General features: G+C 44.0%; 1 protein-coding gene across 4 annotated transcripts in view; it reads right to left on the bottom strand.

Moving 5' to 3' along the window:
* LOC106579586 (melanoma receptor tyrosine-protein kinase) overlaps positions 1-23,477 on the bottom strand; it is a 56,227-nt gene that overhangs the window by 4,489 nt on the left and 28,261 nt on the right. For 3 of the 4 annotated variants that reach the window (XM_014159638.3, XM_014159636.3, XM_014159637.3), the window contains exons 2-20: positions 18,024-18,175; positions 17,443-17,650; positions 16,305-16,439; positions 15,679-15,747; positions 15,357-15,475; positions 15,033-15,174; positions 14,588-14,704; positions 13,009-13,135; positions 12,770-12,843; positions 12,575-12,665; positions 12,124-12,326; positions 11,495-11,627; positions 11,271-11,361; positions 10,902-11,059; positions 10,700-10,738; positions 10,199-10,343; positions 9,847-9,969; positions 7,594-7,692; positions 7,210-7,395 (exon numbers count right to left, since the gene is read on the bottom strand). In XM_014159638.3, the coding sequence (XP_014015113.2) occupies positions 7,210-7,395; positions 7,594-7,692; positions 9,847-9,969; positions 10,199-10,343; positions 10,700-10,738; positions 10,902-11,059; positions 11,271-11,361; positions 11,495-11,627; positions 12,124-12,326; positions 12,575-12,665; positions 12,770-12,843; positions 13,009-13,135; positions 14,588-14,704; positions 15,033-15,174; positions 15,357-15,475; positions 15,679-15,747; positions 16,305-16,439; positions 17,443-17,650; positions 18,024-18,175 (2,411 nt within the window). Of the gene's footprint in view, positions 1-1,880; positions 4,410-7,209; positions 7,396-7,593; positions 7,693-9,846; positions 9,970-10,198; positions 10,344-10,699; positions 10,739-10,901; positions 11,060-11,270; positions 11,362-11,494; positions 11,628-12,123; positions 12,327-12,574; positions 12,666-12,769; positions 12,844-13,008; positions 13,136-14,587; positions 14,705-15,032; positions 15,175-15,356; positions 15,476-15,678; positions 15,748-16,304; positions 16,440-17,442; positions 17,651-18,023; positions 18,176-23,477 lie in introns of those variants that run through there. The other variant, XM_082965982.1, reaches the window with a different exon arrangement.

Raw genomic sequence — 23,477 nt, 5'->3', positions numbered from 1 at the left:
CCTATTGATTTTACAGTGTTGAATTCACAAATACACAACATGACCAAAAGTATGTGGACGCCTGCTCGTCGAATCATGGGTATTAATATGGAGTTAGTCCCCCAATTTCTGCTATAACAGCCTCCACTCTTCTGGTAAGGCATTCCACTAGATATTGGAACATTGCTGCGGGCACTTGCTGCCATTCAGCCACAATAGCATTAGTGAGGTCGGGCACTCTCAATCGCCATTCCAATTCATCCCAAAGGTGTTCGATGGGGTTGAGGTCAGGGCTATGCAGGACAGTCAAGTTCTTCCACACCGATCTCGACAAAGCCTTTCTGTGTGGACCTCGATTTGTGCATGGGGGCATTGTCATGCTGAAACAGGAAATGGCCTTCCCCAAACTGTTGCCACAAAGTTGGAAGCACAGAATGTCATTGTATGCTGTAGCGTTAAGATTTCCCTTCACTGGAGCTAAGGGCCCCAGACCATTATTCCTCTTCCAAACTTTTCAGTTGACACTATGAATTGGGGCAGGTAGCATTCTCCTGCCATCTGCCAAACCCAGATTCGTCCATCGGACTGCCAGATGGGGAAGCGGGATTCATCACTCCAGAGAATGCGTTTCCACTGCTCCAGAGTCCAATGGTGGTGAGCTTTACACCACTCCAGCCGACGCTTGGCATTGAGCATGGTGATCTTAGGCTTATGTGCGGCTGCTCGGCCATGCAAAAGCCATTTCATGAAGCTCCCGACGAACCGTTCTTGTGCTGACGTTGCTTCCAGAGGCAGTTTGGAACTCTGTAGTGAGTGTTGCAACCGAGGACAAATTATTTTTACGTGCTAAGCGCTTCAGCACTCGGCGGTCCCATTCTGTGAGCCTGTGTTGTGTACCATTTTGCGACTGAGCCATTGTTGCTCCTAGACGTTTCCACTTCACAATAACAGCACTTTCAGTTGACCAGGGAAGGTCTAGCAGGGCTTCCCTGGTGGCATCCTATGTCAGTGCCACGTTGAAAGTCACTGAGCTCTTCAGTAAGGTCATTCTACTGCCAATGTTTGTCTATGGAGATTGCATGGCTGTATGCTTGATTTTATACACCTGTCAGCAATGGGTGTGGCTGAAATAGCCAAATCCATTAATTTGAAGGGGTGTTCACATACTTTTGTATATATAGTGTATTTCACCCCAAATTCCACCGCTGGTTATCATGATCAAAATGAGGCAAATCAGTGGTTATCCAGAGGTAAGCATTTGTACAAAGCCCTTTTGATCAGGAACTTTAACATATAACCTCCCAACACTTAACCTTCCATGGAGGTCTACTTTGAGGGGGGAATAAACAGCTTCAGATGCCTAATTCACTAATATTCATCAAATACAGCCTTTATAGCTTTTTATGCCTGCTTTGAGCCATATTTCCATAGAATCAATAAGACAAGCTGCGAACAGATAGACACCTCTGTGTATTCAATAATTAGCCCTCAGTAGGCTTACTGTACAAATAGACTAAGTATAGCCAGAGGCAAGGTCCCAATCAAGGCTGGGAAGAGACTGCTGCCCAGGCCTGGGAGGTTGATGGATGGATGGGTGTGTGTGTGGGGGGAGATTAAACTAATCTTTCAGATTAAACATCCATTCCTAACTACAGCTGAAATAGTGGGAAGGCAGAGCGAGTGTCAAAGAAAGAAAAGTTTGCTCCCATTTGTAATAATCTATCAAATCAAACTTTATTTGTCACATGTGCCGACCTTACTGTGAAATGCTTACTTACAAGCCCTTAACCAACAGTGCAGTTCCAGAAGAGTTAAGACAATTTTTACCAAATAAACTAAACTAAAGAACAATAAAAAATAAAACAATAAAATAAAACAATAACGAGGCTATTTACAGGGGGTACCGGTTAGAGTTTTTTTTATTTCACCTTTATTTAACCAGGTAGGCTAGTTGAAAACAAGTTCTCATTTACAACTGCGACCTGACCAAGATAAAGCAAAGCAGTTCGACACATACAACAACACAGTTACACATGGAATAAACAAACATACCGTCAATAATACAGTAGAAAAAGTCTATATACAGTGTGTGAAAATGAGGTAGGATAAGGGAGGTAAGGCAATAAATAGGCCATGGTGGCGAAGGAATTACAATATCCCAGTTAAACCTTGGAGTGATTGATGTGCAGAAGATGAATGTGCAAGTACAGATACTGGGGTGCAAAGGAGCAAGATAAAATAAATACAGTATGGGGATGAGGTAGTTGGATGGGCTATTTACAGATGGGCTATGCACAGGTGCAGTGATCTGTGAGTTGCTCTGACAGCTGGTGCTTAAAGCTAGTGAGAGAGATGTGAGTCTCCAGCTTCAGTGATTTTTGCAGTTCGTTCCAGTCTTTGGCAGCAGAGAACTGGAAGGAAAGGCAGCCAAAGGAAGAATTGGCTTTGGAGTGACCAGTGAGATATACCTGCTGGAGTGCGTGCTACGGGTGGACGCTGCTATGGTGACCAGTGATCTGAGATAAGGCGGGTTTTACATAGCAGAGACTTGTAGATGACCTGGAGCCAGTGATTTTGGCGATGAGTATGAAGCGAGGGCCAGCCAAGGAGAACGTACAGGTTGCAGTGGTGGGTAGTATATGGGGCTTTGGTGACAAAACAAATGGCACTGTGATAGACTGCATCCAATTTGTTGAGTAGAGTGTTGGAGGCTATTTTGTAAATGGCATCGCCGAAGTCGAGGATCGGTAGGATGGTCAATTTTACGAGGGTATGTTTGGCAGCATGAGTGAAGGATGCTTTGTTGCGAAATAGGAAGCTGATTCTAGATTTAATTTTGGATTGGAGATGCTAAATGTGGGTCTGGAAGGAGAGTTTACAGTCTAACCAGACACCTAGGTATTTGTAGTTGTCCACATATTCTAAGTCAGAACCGTCCAGAGTAGTGATGCTGGACAGGCGGGCAGGTGCTGGCAGCAATCGGTTGAAGAGCATGCATTTAGTTTTACTTGCATTTAAGAGCAGTTGGAGGCCACGGAAAATGAGTTGTATGGCATTGAAGCTCGTCTGGAGGTTAGTTAACACAGTGTCCAAAGAAGGGCCAGAGGTATACAGAATGGTGTCGTCTGCGTAGAGGTGGATCAGAGAATCACCAGCAACAAGAGCAACATCATTGATGTATACAGAGAAGAGAGTCGGCCCGAGAATTGAACCCTGTGGCACCCCCATAGTGACTGCCAGAGGTCCGGACAACAGGCCCTCCAATTTGACACACTGAACTCTATCATAGAAGTAGTTGGTGAACCAGGCGAGGCAATCATTTGAGAAACCAAGGCTGTCGAGTCTGCCGATAAGAATGTGATGATTGACAGAGTCGAAGGCCTTGGTCAGGTCGATGAATACGGCTGCACAGTAATGTCTCTTATCGATGGCGGTTATGATATCGTTTAGGACCTTGAGCGTGGCTGAGGTGCACCCATGACCAGCGCTGAAACCAGATTGTATAGCAGAGAAGGTACGGTGGGATTCGAAATGGTCGGTAATCTGTTTGTTAACTTGGCTTTTGAAGACCTTAGAAAGGCAGGGTAGGATAGATATAGGTCTGTAGCAGTTTGGGTCTAGAGTGTCTCCCCCTTTGAAGAGGGGGATGACCGCGCCAGCTTTCCAATCTTTGGGAATCTCAGACGATACGAAAGAGAGGTTAAACAGGCTAGTAATAGGGGTTGCAACAATTTCGGCAGATCATTTTAGAAAAAGAGGGTCCAGATTGTCTAGCCCGGCTGATTTGTAGGGGTCCAGATTTTGCAGGTAATTTGTACATGTAGATAGGAGTGAAGTGACTATGCATAGATAATAAACAGCGAATAGTAGCAGTGTACAAAACAAATTGGGGGGGGGGGGGGGGGGGGTCTATGGCTTGGGTGACTGGAGTCTCTGACAATTTTAAGGGCTTTCCTCTGACACCACCTATTATATAGGTCCTGGATTGCAGGCAGCTTGGCTCCAGTGATGTACTGGGCCGTACGCACTACCCTCTGTAGCGCCTTACGGTCAGATGCCGAGCAGTTGCCATACCAGGCAGTGATGCTACCGGTCAGGATGCTCTCGATGGTGCAGCTGTAGAACCTTTTGAGGATCTGGGAACCCATGCCAAATCTTTTCAGTCTCCTGAGGGGGAAAAGGTTTTGTCGTGCCCTCTTCATGACTGTCTTGGTGTGTTTGGACCATGATAGATCGTTGGTGATGTGAACACCAAGGAATTTGAAACTCTAGAACTGCTCCACTACAGCCCCGTTGATGTTAATGGGGACCTGTTTGGCCCTCCTTTTCCTGTAGTTCACGATCAGCTCCTTTGTCTTGCTCACATTGAGGGAGAGTTTGTTGTCCTGGCACCACACTGCCAGTTCTCTGACCTCCTCCATATAGGCTGTCTGTGGTGGCAAATAATATAGATGAGAACTCTTGGTAGATAGTGTGGTCTACAGCTTATCATAAGGTACTCTACCTCAGGCGAGAAATACCTTGAGACTTCTTTAATATTAGACATTGCGCACCAGCTGTTATTGACAAAAAGACACACCCCCACCCCTCGTCTTAACAGGTTCTGCCGGTGCATTGAAAATCCCTCCAGCTCTATATTGTCCGTGTTGACATTCAGCCACGACTCAGTGAAACATAGGATATTACAGTTCTTAACCTCTATGGGCTATGTGGGACGCAAGCGTCCCATCCCTGGTACACCCAATCAACAACAGGTGAAATATCAAGAGCGCCAAATTTGAAAACAATTAAATGTCATAATTCAAATTTCTCAAACATACAACTATCTTACACCCTTTGAAAGATAAACATCTCCTTAATCTAACCACGTTGTCCGATTTCAAAAAGGCTTTACGGCAAAAGCATAGTTAGATTATGTTAGGAGAGTACATTGACAATAGCTGTGTGTAATGTTTTGTCAATTCAAAGACAGGCGTCACCAAAAGCAGAAAACCAGCTAAAATGATGCACTAACCTTTGACAATCTCCATCAGATGACACTCCTAGGACATTATGTTAGACAATGCATGCATTTTTTGTTCTATCAAGTTCATATTTATATCCAAAAACAGCGTTTTACTATGGCGTTGATGTTGAGGAAATCGTTTCCCTCCAATAACCGGCAGTCAAGCAGCACAACAAATTAAATAATTACTATTGGAAAACATTGGTAAAATATTATATTGTCATTCAAAGAATTATAGATTTACATCTCTTGAACGCAACCGGATTGCCAGATTTAAAAAATAACCTTACTGGGAAATCACACTTTGCAATAATCTGAGCACTGCGCCCAGAAAAATACGCTTTGCGATACAGACTAACCGCCATGTTGGAGAGATCTAAAATCGAAAATACTATGTAAATAATCCATTACCTTTGATTCTCTTCATCAGATGTCACTTCCAGGAATCCCAGGTCCATAACAAATGTCGTTTTGTTCGAAAAAGCTCATAATTTATGTCCAAAAAGCTCCGTGTTGTTAGCACATGATCTATGCCAGCCGGACTTCTCGTCATGAACGAGAGGGAAAAAAATATTTACGTTCGTTCAAACATGTCAAACGTTGTATAGCATAAATCATTAGTGCCTTTTTTAACCAGAACATGAATAATATTCAAGGCGGACGTTTGCATTCTCTTTTAAAATGTTTTGGAACGAGAGTACCCAACATGAACTCGCGCGCCAGAGTCTAATCGGCCACCACCGTTCCAAGGCTCTTGTTCGTTCAGTTCTCACAGTATAAGACTCAAAACACTTTCTAAAGACTGGTGACATCTAGTGGAAGCCATAGGAAGTGCTCAACAATTAATAAGCCCTGTGTGTTACAATGGCATAGGCTTAAAGGTAATTCAACACATCAGGTATCCACTTCCTGTCAGAATTTGTCTCAGGGTTTTGACTGCCATATGAGTTCTGTTATACTTACAGACACCATTCAAACAGTTTTAGAAAATTCAGAGTGTTTTCTATCCAAACCTGAAGAATAATTTGCATATTCTAGCTTCTGAGTTGGTGTAGGAGGCAGTTAAAAATGGGCACATATTTTTTCAAAATTCTCAATACTGCCCCCTAGCCCCAACAGGTTTTAATGTCCCCTTGGTAGGATAATCGTAATCGTCGGTCATCCATTTTATTTTCCAATGATTGCATATTAGCAAGTAGAATTGATGCCAATGGGAGTTTAGTCGCTCGCCTATGGATTCTCAAAAGGCAGCCTGATCTGCGTCCTCTTTTCCTCAATTTTTTTTTTTAACCTTTATTTAACTAGGCAAGTCAGTTATGAACAAATTCTTATTTTCAATGATGGCCTAGGAACAGTAGGTTAACTGCCTTGTCCAGGGAAATTATGAGCTTTTTTTAACCTTTATTTAACTAGGCAAGTCAGTTATGAACAAATTCTTATTTTCAATGATGGCCTAGGAACAGTAGGTTAACTGCCTTGTCCAGGGGCAGAACGACAGATTATTATATATATAAAAACATTTTTTTAACCTTGCCAGCTCGGGGATTTGATCTTGCAACCTTTCAGTTACTAGCTACCTGCCGCCCCAGGTAGCCTAGTGGTTAGAGCGTTGGACTAGTAACCAAAAGGTTGCAAGATTGAATCCCCGAGCTGACAAGGTAAAAAAAAATAACCTGCTGCCCCAGGTAGCCTAGTGATCGGGATCTGGGCCTGTTCCCGGGAGAGCAGTATATCTTTCTTGTCAGATTCGTTAAAGGAAAAAGCTTCTTCCAGTCCGTGGTGAATAATCCCAGTTCTGATGTCCAGGAGTTATTTTTGGTCATAAGAGACGGTAGCAGCAACATTATATACAAAATAAGTAAAAGAAATAAGTTACAAACAACGCAAAAAAAACAAACAAAATAGCACAATTGATTACGGGCATGTAAAACATCATCCATCCTCTTCATCGCCATTTTAACCATCCTGCGCTAGCTACCGTCCGTCTACATATTGCAGACACATCTGGTTATCCAGCTGTGATAGCGGCTGGCATGGTTCTATTTGAGACTTGTCGCGTTAGTCAGATCCAGATTGACTGACAATGTAGCTACTTCTTTGACAGAGGCTTGCTAATGATTTGTTAGAAGGTTCTGTTTACCCAGAAGTAATGGGTACAGTATACTTGTATACAGAAATAAGACACAAATGTAAGTTAACACAGCAGTTATTTCCTGTTTGCTCACCTTTGCGATCTGTACACACCAGTTGAGTAGACACTGGGAGCCGATGAGGTCCTTGTTCTCCTTGACATAGTCCAGCAGGCAGCCATAGGGCATGATCTGGGTGATGAGCTGCACTGTGGACGTCAGGCAGATGCCCAGCAGACGACATACGTGGGGGTGCTCCACACTGGCCATCACATAGGCCTCCTGCAGACAGAAAACATGGGGAAGGGGGAGTCAACTTCAGATCTCATAACGCCTGAAGAAGTGTTTAACATCTCAGGAAGGAACCACATTAATATGATACGGCAATCTGCTGAAAACGCGCAGCCCAAATGCAGAAAAAGTGAACCTTGACCGCTTGGGCTTCATTCAGAATATCTACTATACAAACAGTTGACTCACGTCTAGAATCTCCTTGTTGGCTTTGGGAGATGTGGCCTCTCTCAACACCTTAATGGCAACAGGGATCTTCATGTTTTCTCCCTCAGGAATCCACACGCCCTGGGGAGAAAAAAAACACACGTTTATTAGGTCTGGGACGATACCAGTATCGCAATATTTTTTCCATGCCAAAAATGTAATCACGAAGCAGACCAAACTCTTTGTTCCTTTAAAAATCTGCTGTATGTAAAATATTGTGTGCTATAGCTTGGAGAATAAATGTGACTCTGGAAGACAACATAATGATGTTTATTTCCAACATTAGGGCTGTTTTCCTAAAGAAGTTAAATCCACTTCGTGTTTTGTTTCCTTGCCACGATACTAACGAGTATCGCGATACTGGTATCGTCCCAACTCTAACGCTTGTCACCTTTAATAAACTAATGATTACATACTATTCTATCACTGGACGAGGAACACCTCGTAGGATCCGTTTGTTCACTAGTGATTTGTGTAAAGTGTGACTGACGGGATTCCTGCCACAAGACGTTGTTCATCCGCTGAGGTAATGCTTAGGGAGCCGGGTTGGACTCAATTCAGAATTTTGGAATCGACTCACATTCAACAGATTTTAAGGAAATATAATTTCATTCAGGGCAATTCTTAGAAATTTTACTCAGTCATTGAATCTGACAGGTCACACTTACAGATAACAAAGAATATATAACTTTTCTCTGGAAACAATGTTCATATACAGTATACTCTTTAACCTTAGTGTAAAGTATAGACAATTATATTTCCACGAACCATTTCATTTGTTTGGCTCCTTTTTCTAAGCCTCAGGATCAATTTGAGGATTAAACTAATGCATTCTGGGAATGTTGTATTTTCCCAATATTTAACCAATTTTAAGTGATTAATGAAATATAATAACGTAGAATATTCACATCCTTTTTCCACATTTTGTTACGTTACAGCCTTATACCTAAAATGGATTTAAAAAAAATTAATAATCTTCATCACGCTACACACAATACCCCATAATGACAAAGCAAAAGCAAGTTTAGACATTTTGCTAATTTATACAAATAAAAACGGAAATATTACATTTGCATAAGTATTCCGACCGTTTACTCAGTACTGTTGAAGCATCTTTGGCAGCGATTACAGCCTCGAGTTCTCTTGGGTATGATGCTACAAGCTTGGCACACCTGTATTTGGAGAATTTCTCAAATTATTTCCTGCAGATCCTCTCAAGCTTTGTCAGGTAGGATGAGGAGCGTCGCTGCACAGCTATTTTCAGGTCTCTCCAGAGATGTTCGATTGGGTTCAAGTCCGGGCTCTGGCTGGGCCACTCAAGGACATTCAGAGACTTGAATCGAAGCCACTCCTGCATTGTATTGGCTGTGTGCTTAGGGTCGTTGTTCTGTTGAATGGTGAACCTTCGCCCCAGCCTGAGGTCCTGAGTGCTCTGGAGCGGGTTTTCATCAAGGATCTCTCTGTACTTTGCTCCGTTCATCTTTCCCTCGATCCTGACTAGTCTCCCAGTCCCTGCCTCTGAAAAACATCACCACATGCTGACACTACGCTGACAGACACAGCAAACCTTCTTGCCACAGCTCGCATTGATGTGCCATCCTGGATGAGCTGCACTACCTGAGCCACTTGTGTGGGTTGTAGACGCCGTCTCATGCTACCACTAGAGTGAAAGCACCGCCAGCATTCAAAAGTGACCAAAACATCAGCCAGGAAGCATAGGAACTGAGAAGTGGTCTGTGGTCCCCACCTGCAGAACCACTCCTTTATTGGGGGTGTCTTGCTAACTGCCTATAATTTCCACCTGTTGTCTATTCCATTTGCACAACAGCATGTGAAATGTATTGTCAATCAGTGTTGCTTCCTAAGTGGACAGTTTGATTTCACAGAAGTGTGATTGACTTGGAGTCACATTGTGTTGTTTAAGTGTTCCCTTTATTTTTTTGAGCAGTGTATATTTGTATAGACTACACATCATATAGAATAGAAGAGGCATTTACATTTAATTTAAATTCACTGAATTAAATTATATTTCCTTTAATACAAATTCGAATTACAATTCTGTATCCTGCTTACTACTTCAATTCAAGTTCAAGAACTGAATTGGAAATTATGAGGCATTCTCAATTCCATTCTGAATTGAGCCCAACCATGTTGAGAGTCTTCAGGTCTCAGGTAAGATTACTCATTCACGGTCTGAACCACCTCCATTAAAAAAGCATTGATCACTCTGCTTACCTTAAAGACAGTTCCAAAGGCCCCTGATCCCAACACTTTGATCTTCTTAAACTCGGTCTCCTTCAGAATGCGGAGCAGGGCCTGGTTGGGTGCCTCTCCACTTGGGGTCAGGGGTTCAACCAACTATGGGACCAACAACAAAGCAAGTGTAATTATCTACCTACTGTACGTCATTGCGGCCCTGTAAAGGTGTTATCGTGTATGTTGGCCCCTCTTGTTGAATGATCAACATGAGCGTGTCACATCTGTGACTGAGTCTATATGTGTGCATGTCTGATGCATGCCCGAGTATACAGTTTGTGAACAGTACAGTTTGTGTCCTCCCTCTGGCAGTGTGGTCTCTGTCTGTTACCTCTCTTTCCTGCAGCAGGCGGCGCAGCGTCCTCTTCCTGACGATGTGACGTCTGCGGACTAGCACGAATACACCCAAGGCCAGGACCACAAACACCAGGAGGCCTCCCACCACACTGGCCGCCACCACCGACGGGACGGGACCACTGGGAAAGCAGCAACAACACAAGAGGTGAGTTTCCTGGTAGCTTCTTAATAAAAACATCTGATATCAAACACTTTGTGACAACTGCTGATGTATAAAAGGCTTCATAAAATACATTTGATTGGTTCATTGATTGACCTTTCATCTGTTGCCTATACTGGACTTATATAAGGTTACATCAACCTAGATCACTTAGCACTTGATCTATCTTGATCTTTCACTATGATATGGTTTCGGCGTAAGCCTGATCCCAGATGTGTTTGAGTGTATTATTATAGTCATTGTCACACCAAACGGCACAAACAGATCGGTAATCGGACTGGTTTCATGTTGCTTTATTTGAAAGATCTTGCTCACCCTCTGGCATTGCAGCCATTCAGTCCAGGTCCAGAGCATCTACAGAAAGAAAGGAGGGAATACTATGCTCAGAGTGACTACTTCACACAGTCCTGACCATGGTAAACACTCATCATAGTTTCTGAATAGACAATCATTCAAAAAAGGCTGACATTGCCTTTACTACGAGGAGTTAGAGATCGCTGTGTAGACTGTGCCTTACCCGTCGGTGCAGTTCTCATGGCAGAGCTGACATTCTCTGTTCTTGTCAGCGTATTTCCAGATGGGCCTGTCCCCGTCCCCGAGAACGCCACGTGGGCACCGATAGACACAGTGGGGGCCATCTTTGACGTGGGCGCACTCCACACACTTGTCAGGGCCCTTCAGAGTGGAGGGTCAGAGGTTAGAATTGTTGATCTAATTGTTATCTTGAGTGAAAATACAGCTGACTTTGCAATATTTGCCAAATCACACAGAATTCTCACAAAATGTTCAGAATTTGTTTAACAACTTAATAGCTATCACACCTGAATGTCAAAATAATTAAATTAGATGAGACAATTCAGATGGATTTAAAGATAAAGGAGCATACAGAACCAAAGCAGCTTCCGGTTCTGTTCTTCACCATACATTCTTGGTCACACTCTAGGCACATGTTGTTCAACACATACTCTCTTGGCGCCCTGAAAAGGCAAGAGAAAGGCGAGGAAAAACGATCAAAACGTTGACACAGCACAACCCTCCATCTCGAGTAGATATAGTCAACATATGAGCAGTATCAGTAGTATTGCTCTTGGTGTCGTTGGGTTAACTCACCCCTCCAGAACGTGACAGGCCCCGACACAGCGGCCCCTACGGGCGTAGTACAGGCAGGTTAAACACATGGTGGGACCGGGCCCCCAGCAGCCCTCCTTAGTGCACATGTCATCACAGGTACTGTTCAGCTGGGCTGTAGGGAAGAGAAGGGAAGACTGTAGGCTCCATCCAGAAACAACTCCTAGACCAGGACTGGAGGGACGAAACACTTCTGTTTTTTTATCCTCTCCAGACCTGGGACATCAGGTGAGTGCAATTAACTGCCAGGTAGAAACCAAAAACTGAAGTGTTTCGCTTTCGGCCCTCCAGGACCGGAATTAAACAGTCCTGTCCTAGACCCAACCCCCTAGGCTAGGTTAAATCTGAATGGATACAATAGGTCTAAGCTGTAGTGCTCAAAATCTATCTAACCTACCAGAGGGTGGAAGTAGAGCCATAACCACATTGCTTATATCAAATAATGGCAATGTTAGGTAGCTAAGCTAACTGCAACTACCTGTGGCCTATGTGTATATGGCTGTTGGGATGAATGTTAGCATTTGGCTATTGTTAACCTTTTTTTTTTTTTGAAAAGCAGTGTTTGCAAAGGCGTTGATCAGAGTTTATACTTGATGCTTGTCCTTGCTTACCACATGTGCTGTTGTTGGCGTTGTTGTCCACCCTTGCGAACTGTTTGTCCAGTCTGAACAGGCCATTCCAGTGGCCTCCGTTGGTATAGCAGAGGTGGGGGTTGTTCTTCACCACAATGTTGCCATCGCTGATCTCTCGTAAGGAGCGGAGGCCTAGATACTTCAGATGGGCCACGTTGAGGGCAGCAAAACTCACCTGACCACTATGGGAAGAGGGAAGGTAATGTTAGCTTACTGCTACTGTAGTTAGCCCATACGTAACATTGAACAATGTTTCTGTGACATTGCTAAAATATCATACAGCAGAGTTTCTCAACCCAGCCCAGGGTTGACCTCCTAGGCTATTGAGTATTTACTTTCTATCATGAACGGTACTCCACTGAAAAAACACCCCAAAAACCATGTTTCATAGTCATTACAATAGCAGAGCGTTAGACAGAGATACACTTACAACTGTTTGGTCCTTCCCCTGATAATCTCCAGGTTTTCAAATGCACTGAGAGAATCGAGGTGCTTTGGCCAAGCTTGTATGAGCAGAAACCCTTTAGGGAAGTAACAAAAATACATGTAATCAAGCATTATCTTTGCTTTGGTTACCCTCAGCTGAATTACATAGCAATTGAAGATAAGTTAAACTTTGTTCTACCTGAAATCTCCTTCACAGTTCTGAAATAATCCAGTTTGGCAGGGTCCATTTTTGGTGTTGATGTGTACCTATCACTGAGAGAAGCAATTACAAAGACACATATCTTAGACAAGTAATTCAAACACTCATAAAGTTTAATTAATTTGAATGAACACAGGGCAAATTGCATTTTGTTTCAGTGCTAGTGTCCATATTAGGACAGCCCATGGACGCTGTACAATGCTATTGTTATTCCTTACCCATTCAAAGAGGTTCCAATTATTGAAACATCGCCATTGATTTTGGTGCAGTTTTTGAAAGAATCAATGTTAGAGGCGTTGATTGACAAGACGGCAGTAAGCGGCCCCATTCCAAGTCCATTGCACACTAGACGAGAAGAACACCAAAACATTAAAATCATTGACGATCTAATGCAACATTATGAGGTTTAGAAACCACACAGCTAGCAAAGTTGAAAAGAATGTACAATTATGTTGTCCAGCTTACCACGGACAAAGAGTTACATTTACAATATTCAGACCCCTTTACAGTGGCAATTTTAGAGCAAACTTCCCACCATTTTCTTTTTAAAACATGCCAGCAAAGCCACTACACAACACAACACTAAACAATGCATTAATTGCACTATAACAGTGACAAACGGTGCCCACAAAATGTTATGGCCTACATAAAGCTCTCCCAACAGCAGAGTCCCAACAGCAGTCCCAACACCTTACCACTGCTACACCTGGCTATCAGCGGAGCCTTGTCTTGTAGCGAAACAGTTCATTCAGCCTCATTTACTGCCTTTAAAAAAACATAGCTGATATGGCTGACTTGTTTAAACAAATGTGGTTTCTACTGACAATTGAGATGTGCAAACTATGGCATAAGGGAAAGACGAGCGGATAATATGCAAACCGTAATTTCGATTAAGACATTAATGAGTGAGCTAGTGACGGCGTGCAGACTATTTGTTCAGCACTTTTGAAATGTACAGTGACAGAATTCAGAACATGAGCCATTCTTACAGTATTCTCCCTATACAGCAAGTCAGATAAATAAAGGGGGCATATAAGCAGACAATGAAAGCTCTTACAATATTCGATGATGACATTTCTCTAAAACAGGCTATAGGCTACATGTGCACCACCAAGTTAGAACAGTAGGCTAAATTATGAGGGGAAAAATTGACCAAATTAGTAGGGTGAGGCACATGGGCTACTAACAGCTTACTACACAACCAACACTTAGTTTTACTTTCTTAGCTGCAGTATACATATCTTCCTGGCATATTACATAATTTATGCAGCAGCATACACAACATTTTTGGACTCACCTTGTGCTCACTTGAATAAGCAGGTAGCGCGACGGTCCTTCCAGGGCAAATGTCATCAAACTTTGTAACCGAAGTCTGGCATTCTCTGGATTTATAGTGCTTTCAAGACAACTGGGGACTCGTAAAAAAAACAAGGTCGAATCATGATGATGTCAGTGATCTTCAGGTCAGAGCTCTAGAAAGAGGCCCGAGTTCCCCACTTGGAATTCCGAGTTGGATGACCGTTCAAAAAACATATTTCCCAGTCGGAGCTCGTTTTTTCAGAGTTCCCAGTTGTCTTGAACTCACTGAAGTCTGAGATTTTCCAGTTCCGAGTTTCCAGTTGTTTTGAGCGCGGCAGAAGTCATGCTGGATTGACAGCATGGCTAATGTTGAATGTTTATCCTTTTAAGCTTGGAAAAGAGACCCTTAAACCCAGACTTGGACCACACACCCACTCCACTGAATAGCAGGCTAGTGATTGCTTTGCAATGCTTGCAGCTAGCCACTGATTCCTTTACCTTTTGGACAGATTCCATCACACTTCTTGCACCTCCTGACACCATTCTCCTCCACCTCGTGTGTGTTGCCACTGCATGTTCGGACACACGCCCCGTGGTCCGTCACCACATAGTTATCTGCAAGAGACAACCAATCACAGGACAGGTCAGGGGTCACCCAAAGACACCTTCGCCACTCCAACCAATTATAGGCAAAAGTCTCTTCACCGTGTAGGTACAGTGGAGTTTTCTAGATAACTGGGCTGTATTAAGTGAGATGAAACGTTCTGAAAATTGCAGAAAGGAAAGTAATAAATCTAGCACAATTTCCAATTCTACCTGACATACAAGCATCTGTTCTTTACATTTCTATCTGAGCGATCAGTAACATTGCACCTTTCTGAGCAGACCCCTGAGTGCATCTGTATTAATAATGGATCATACAGATGGACACTATTGGCCTTACGTGGGCAGGTCTTCACACAAGTGGCCCCGAACGTGTACTTGGCGTTAGGGTTGGAAGCCAGCTGGTGGGTGTTGGGATTGTAGATCATGGTAGGAGGGCAGGCGTCCTTACATGTGCCATCATCCTGGAAGTCTCTGCAGGCCTTTGAATACAAGAATGAAAGACTAGGATCACAATAAGTGTGCAATATTGTCAACCATATCTGTTTTCTAATGTGGAGCAGCCCAGGAGTGGGTCGTCTGCCTGTTGTCTTTTAGATGTGTTTCCTATGTGATTATAACTTTTGCAAATTATAAATTAATTGGAGTCAGAAGAGTCCCTCACCAGACACTCTGTAGGCCTAGGGCCGGTGCAGCCTGCAGCACAGTGTTCGTTACAGCAGTCACTGGGTTTAGGACCCCTACACCTTCCAGAGCACTGCTCTGCACACTTCAGCTTGGTAACTGAGGATAGACAGAGAGATGAAGACAGAAAGATAAGGACCAGTCAACAGAACACACCCTTCACTGAGAGCAAGGGTCTGTGAGAGAAAATGAGCAACCAACAAAAATACTTTCAACATCAACAAAATATTGAGAAATAGCATGTGAGGTTTTTGTGTGACTGCTCTCATGCTAATTTCAGGTAGAGAAGAGTGTATTCTTACATGTTTGACAGTTCTCTGGTCCTGGTGTCCAGCATGATCCATTGTAGCATCCAGGGTCACACTTGCCACCTGTCAGGTGGGAAAAACACTGCTTAACTTCTGAACGATCTCATTCATAGAAAACTATTATTAACCAGGTAGTTTGGATCCTGGAAGCTGATTGAATGAAACAGCATTTAAACCGTGTGTATATCAGACAATATACCATGGGTATGATGCACAAACACTCGTTTACTGTTCTATTTATGTTGGTAACCAGTTTATAATAGCAATAAGGCACCTCGGGGTTGTGATATATGACCAATATACCACGGCTAAGGGCTGTGTCCAGGCACTCCGCGTTGCGGCGTGACTAAGAACAGCCCTTAGCCGTGGTATATTGGTCATATACCACACCCCATTGGGCCTTATTGCTCAAGTGTAACACATGGCAAAACCTGTCCATGCAAACCCGAAATCTGTATGATATGGAATAATCATAGTAGTTGAGCAACATACTGTACATCCATATTACAGAAGCTTCAAATGGAAAACAACAACCCAAAATTATTCCACTGAACAAAACTGAGAAAAGGATTCATTACTTTACAGTGTTTTTGTTTTTTAAATGAAGCTAGCATACTTACAGTAACGGCCATAGCTCTCCAGTTTGAACTCCATACTGGGGTTGCCGGCCTTGTTTACCATGTCCCACCATTGGATGGTCTCCACATTACACAGCAAAGGATTGTGGGCAATTTTCACCCCTCCCTTGAGAATGTCTGTGCAAAATAGAAGGACAGATCCAGTGCCTTCAGAAAGTATTCATACCCTTTGATTTATTACACATTTTGTTGTGTTACAGCATGAATTTAAAACAGATTTTTTTTGTCTCACCCATCTACACACAATACCCCATAACAACAAAGTGAAAACATGTTTTTAGATTTTTTTCTTCAATTTATTTCAAATGAAATACAGAAATATCTCATTTGAATAAGTATTCACACCCCTGAATTAATACTTTCTAGAAACACCTTTGGCAGCGATTACAGCTGTGAGTCTTTCTGGGCAAGACTCTAAGAGCTTTCCACATCTGGATTGTGCAACTTTTGGCCATTATTCTTAAAAAAATTCTTCAAGCTCTGTCAAATTGGTTGTTGATCATTGCTACACAACAATTTTCAGGTCTTGCCATAGATTTTGAAGTAGATTTAAGTCAATATTGTAACTCGGCCTCTCAGGAACATTCACTGTCTTCTTTCGACTTTGGGACTGCTTGATGTGTGGGGTAACGTGTTATGACACTGGGTGTCAAGTAAAGTGTTACCGATAATTGTGTGTGTGGGTGACAGAGATGAGATAGTCATTCAAAAATCATCTTAAATGCAACTTATTATATGACATGTTAAGCACATTTTTACTCCTGGACTTATTTAGGTTTGTCATAACAAAGGTGTTGAATACTTATTGACTCAAGAAATTTCAACTTTTCATTTTTTTGCCAGTGACAAAAAATCTATTTTAAATTCAGGCTGTCACACAGCAAAATGTTGAAAAATCATGACTGTGAATACTTTCTCAAGGCACTGGAGCGATATTTTTCTGGCCTGTGCAATGGAACCAATGGCATAGACCCAAAAGTTCTAACGCCACGCTAAATCACGCGCACCTTAAATACTTCAAAGTACTTTAAATAACATGATATAATGTATTTGACCCACTCAGATGTGGACAGAATCCTGGATACAGTCACTGAAGTGGACCCCCTAGTCACCCACTAACCTGTCAGTCCTCTCAGCATCAGCTCCCTCAGGCCCCGGGTGTAGTTAAGGGTCACAGAGGAGTGGTTCTTCTCGTAGTTGGACATGACAGCCAGGGCGTACTTGTTGTCATAGAGGGAGTGTCCTCGGATCAGACGCAGGTTCTCCAGTGGGATGATGGCCGCCTTGTTGACGGCGATCAGAACATAGCCTCCAACCTCCTGAATGGACTGGAGTGCAAAACAACATAGAAATAATGAAAATAATTGCTAACAGGATGTTAAAGTTTGGTCTAGTAGTAGTGCAGCCATCTCCAGAATACATGTTGCCCCTGAAGGTAATGCCAGGTTTGCAATAACATCATTGTTCAGTTGGTGTTAGTAAAGGCACAAAGGAGAGAAAAGCTTTATTCTGACCATTACATTGACATTGTAGTCATTTAGCAGACTCTTATCCGGAGTTATTTACAGCCAGTGCATTGAACTAGGAGCTAGATGCCACGGCATTCTAGATCTGCGAGGGGGAGAGGAGCTAGGACATAGGAATGGTGGATAGGAAGCCACTGCAAACAATGTGTTATACTTGAACCCTCCATCTCCTCACCTTGAGGAAGGACAGGTCGTGGTATTCCTGGATGTAGGTGAGCTCTAGGTTCTCCAGGACCACGGTACAGTTGCTGTACATCCTCACCAGGTTGTTGTAGTGGTCGTCTACAGTCCCCAGCAGCGTCAGCCTGTTGCTGATCCCCTGACACACTGAAACCACAGGACGACACAGCTAAAGGGAAAATGTGTTTCACTATGAAAGTTTAGTTGCTCATCGTTTACGTCCAATTTTGGCTTGAAAGTTGGCTGTATGAGTGAGTCATTTACATAATGAACGAAACAGAGTTTCACTTCTGGATGAGAGACATCATTCAGTGGGAACCGTACATTCCAAACAGGTTCCCACTGAACATTAACACGGAAACCCAACCTACTGTGGGCATAGTTAATCGTGTTGAGGTGCAGGTGATTGACTGTCAGCTCTGATATACACTGAGTGTACAAAACATTCATCTACAAGGTGTTGAAAGCGTTCCACAGGACTGCTGGCCCATGTTGACTCCAATGCTTCCCACAGTTGTGTCAAGTTGGATGGATGTCCTTTGGGTGGTGGACCATTCTTGATACACATGGGAAACTGCTGAGCGTGAAAAACACATCAGCGTTACAGTTCTTGACACAAACCGTTGCACCTGGCACCTACTACCATACCCCGTTCAAAGGCACTTACATTTTTTGTCTTTCCCATTCACCCTCTGAATGGCACACATACACAATCCATGTCTGAATTGTCTCAAGGCTTAAAAATCATTATTTAACCTGTCTCCTCCCCTTCATCTACACTGATTGAAGTGGATTTAACAAGTGACATCAATAACCGATCATAGTTTTCACCTGGATTCACCTGGTCAGTTTATGTCATGGAAAGAGCAGGTGTCCTTAAGGTTTTGTGCGCTCAGTGTAAGTGAGATATGAACATCTCCACAACAGGTTGGACAGGTTCTGAGCAGATGAAAGGTTGACACATCATTAACCTTTACACAGCTGCAGGCTACATAACAACCAAGGGGAAATGTTCACCAATCCATAGGTCTCTCAGATAGTAGTGTGTGTTTTGGGGAGTGGTTGTCGCTGGTACGTAGAGTTAGGCAGCATGTACTAGGATATCATGAGTTGAATGAAGACACACACGCACATACACGGATACACACACACACACAGTTTTAGAGGCAGATGCTGTAGTCAGTGGGAGGTGAAAGCAGCAGGTTAGGGAATAGCCAGTTCCTGTGTAATTTATCTTGGGATAAGACAACAGGGCTCACAGCATGATCATGGGGATGTAGAAAAACAAATAATTTAATAAGTCTTATATACTTGTGGTTCATATTAGCTGTTTACGCAGCTTGTGAGAAAGCTTTTCAGTGAGTCATGCTGTGACTCACTGCGGTAGACAGGCAAGTTCTTCTTCAAGAAACCGCTTTTAACTTAAAAAATTACAAGCCCCTAGGCTTAGAACAAACATTATAACATTATAAGTAAAATCGTAGACCATCCTCGCTTCTTGACTAAATCAACATACGAGTGTGTATGTATGGCTCCCTCATCCTAACCACTAAGTACGCCCCTACCTGTTACAGTACCCCTCATCCTAACCACTAAGTACACCCCTACCTGTTACAGTATCCCTCATCCTAACCACTAAGTACACCCCTACCTGTTACAGTATGCCTCATCCTAACCACTAAGTACACCCCTACCTGTTACAGTATCCCTCACCCTAACCACTAAGTACACCCCTACCTGTTACAGTATCCCTCACCCTAACCACTAAGTACACCCCTACCTGTTACAGTATCCCCCTACCTGTTACAGTATCCCTCACCCTAACCACTAAGTACCCCCCTACCTGTTCCAGTATCCCTCACCCTAACCACTAAGTACACCCCTACCTGTTACAGTATCCCTCACCCTAACCACTAAGTACACCCCTACCTGTTACAGTATCCCTCACCCTAACCACTAAGTACACCCCTACCTGTTACAGTATCCCTCACCCTAACCACTAAGTACACCCCTACCTGTTACAGTATCCCTCACCCTAACCACTAAGTACACCCCTACCGTTCCAGTATCCCTCATCCTAACCACTAAGTACACCCCTACCTGTTACAATATCCCTCACCCTAACCACTAAGTACACCCCTACCTGTTACAATATCCCTCACCCTAACCACTAAGTACACCCCTACCTGTTCCAGTATCCCTCACCCTAACCACTAAGTACCCCCCTACCTGTTACAGTATCCCTCATCCTAACCACTAAGTACCCCCTACCTGTTACAGTATCCCTCATCCTAACCATTAAGTACACCCCTACCGTTCCAGTACCCCCTACCTGTTACAGTATCCCTCATCCTAACCACTAAGTACACCCCTACCTGTTACAGTACCCCCTACCTGTTACAGTATCCCTCACCCTAACCACTAAGTACCCCCTACCTGTTACAGTATCCCTCACCCTAACCACTAAGTATCCCCTACCTGTTACAGTATCCCTCATCCTAACCACTAAGTACCCCCTACCTGTTAAAGTATCCCTCATCCTAACCACTAAGTACACCCCTACCTGTTACAGTATCCCTCATCCTAACCACTAAGTACCCCCTACCTGTTACAGTATCCCTCATCCTAACCACTAAGTACACCCCTACCTGTTCCAGTATCCCTCACCCTAACCACTAAGTACACCCCTACCTGTTACAGTATCCCCCTACCTGTTACAGTATCCCTCACCCTAACCACTAAGTACCCCCCTACCTGTTACAGTATCCCTCACCCTAACCACTAAGTACACCCCTACCTGTTACAGTATCCCTCACCCTAACCACTAAGTCCCCCCTACCTGTTACAGTATCCCTCATCCTAACCACTAAGTACGCCCCTACCTGTTACAGTACCCCTCATCCTAACCACTAAGTACACCCCTACCTGTTACAGTATCCCTCATCCTAACCACTAAGTACACCCCTACCTGTTACAGTATCCCTCACCCTAACCACTAAGTACACCCCTACCTGTTACAGTATCCCTCACCCTAACCACTAAGTACACCCCTACCTGTTACAGTATCCCCCTACCTGTTACAGTATCCCTCACCCTAACCACTAAGTACCCCCCTACCTGTTCCAGTATCCCTCACCCTAACCACTAAGTACACCCCTACCTGTTACAGTATCCCTCACCCTAACCACTAAGTACACCCCTACCTGTTACAGTATCCCTCACCCTAACCACTAAGTACACCCCTACCTGTTACAGTATCCCTCACCCTAACCACTAAGTACACCCCTACCTGTTACAGTATCCCTCACCCTAACCACACCCCTACCGTTCCAGTGTCCCTCATCCTAACCACTAAGTACACCCCTACCTGTTACAATATCCCTCACCCTAACCACTAAGTACACCCCTACCTGTTCCAGTATCCCTCACCCTAACCACTAAGTACACCCCTACCTGTTACAGTATCCCCCTACCTGTTACAGTATCCCTCACCCTAACCACTAAGTACCCCCCTACCTGTTACAGTATCCCTCACCCTAACCACTAAGTACACCCCTACCTTTTACAGTATCCCTCACCCTAACCACTAAGTCCCCCCTACCTGTTACAGTATCCCTCATCCTAACCACTAAGTACGCCCCTACCTGTTACAGTACCCCTCATCCTAACCACTAAGTACACCCCTACCTGTTACAGTATCCCTCATCCTAACCACTAAGTACACCCCTACCTGTTACAGTATGCCTCATCCTAACCACTAAGTACACCCCTACCTGTTACAGTATCCCTCACCCTAACCACTAAGTACACCCCTACCTGTTACAGTATCCCTCACCCTAACCACTAAGTACACCCCTACCTGTTACAGTATCCCCCTACCTGTTACAGTATCCCTCACCCTAACCACTAAGTACCCCCCTACCTGTTCCAGTATCCCTCACCCTAACCACTAAGTACACCCCTACCTGTTACAGTATCCCTCACCCTAACCACTAAGTACACCCCTACCTGTTACAGTATCCCTCACCCTAACCACTAAGTACACCCCTACCTGTTACAGTATCCCTCACCCTAACCACTAAGTACACCCCTACCTGTTACAGTATCCCTCACCCTAACCACTAAGTACACCCCTACCGTTCCAGTATCCCTCATCCTAACCACTAAGTACACCCCTACCTGTTACAATATCCCTCACCCTAACCACTAAGTACACCCCTACCTGTTCCAGTATCCCTCACCCTAACCACTAAGTACCCCCCTACCTGTTACAGTATCCCTCATCCTAACCACTAAGTACCCCCTACCTGTTACAGTATCCCTCACCCTAACCACTAAGTACCCCCTACCTGTTACAGTATCCCTCACCCTAACCACTAAGTACCCCCCTACCTGTTACAGTATCCCTCATCCTAACCACTAAGTACACCCCTACCTGTTACAGTATCCCTCACCCTAACCACTAAGTACACCCCTACCTGTTACAGTATGCCTCATCCTAACCACTAAGTACCCCCTACCTGTTACAGTATCCCTCATCCTAACCACTAAGTACACCCCTACCTGTTACAGTATCCCTCACCCTAACCACTAAGTACCCCCCTACCTGTTACAGTATCCCTCATCCTAACCATTAAGTACACCCCTACCGTTCCAGTACCCCCTACCTGTTACAGTATCCCTCATCCTAACCACTAAGTACACCCCTACCTGTTACAGTACCCCCTACCTGTTACAGTATCCCTCACCCTAACCACTAAGTACCCCCCTACCTGTTACAGTATCCCTCACCCTAACCACTAAGTACCCCCCTACCTGTTACAGTATCCCTCACCCTAACCACTAAGTACCCCCCTACCTGTTACAGTATCCCTCATCCTAACCACTAAGTACCCCCTACCTGTTAAAGTATCCCTCATCCTAACCACTAAGTACACCCCTACCTGTTACAGTATCCCTCATCCTAACCACTAAGTACCCCCTACCTGTTACAGTATCCCTCATCCTAACCACTAAGTACACCCCTACCTGTTCCAGTATCCCTCACCCTAACCACTAAGTACACCCCTACCTGTTACAGTATCCCCCTACCTGTTACAGTATCCCTCACCCTAACCACTAAGTACCCCCCTACCTGTTACAGTATCCCTCACCCTAACCACTAAGTACACCCCTACCTGTTACAGTATCCCTCACCCTAACCACTAAGTCCCCCCTACCTGTTACAGTATCCCTCATCCTAACCACTAAGTACGCCCCTACCTGTTACAGTACCCCTCATCCTAACCACTAAGTACACCCCTAACTGTTACAGTATCCCTCATCCTAACCACTAAGTACACCCCTACCTGTTACAGTATGCCTCATCCTAACCACTAAGTACACCCCTACCTGTTACAGTATCCCTCACCCTAACCACTAAGTACACCCCTACCTGTTACAGTATCCC

Source organism: Salmo salar, chromosome 19, assembly GCF_965601325.2.
Source record: "Salmo salar chromosome 19, fSalSal1, whole genome shotgun sequence".
NCBI classification, from domain to species: Eukaryota; Metazoa; Chordata; class Actinopteri; order Salmoniformes; family Salmonidae; genus Salmo; species Salmo salar.
The sequence above is the reverse complement of the archived record's forward strand: the minus strand, read 5'-3'. Positions and strand labels throughout refer to the sequence as shown.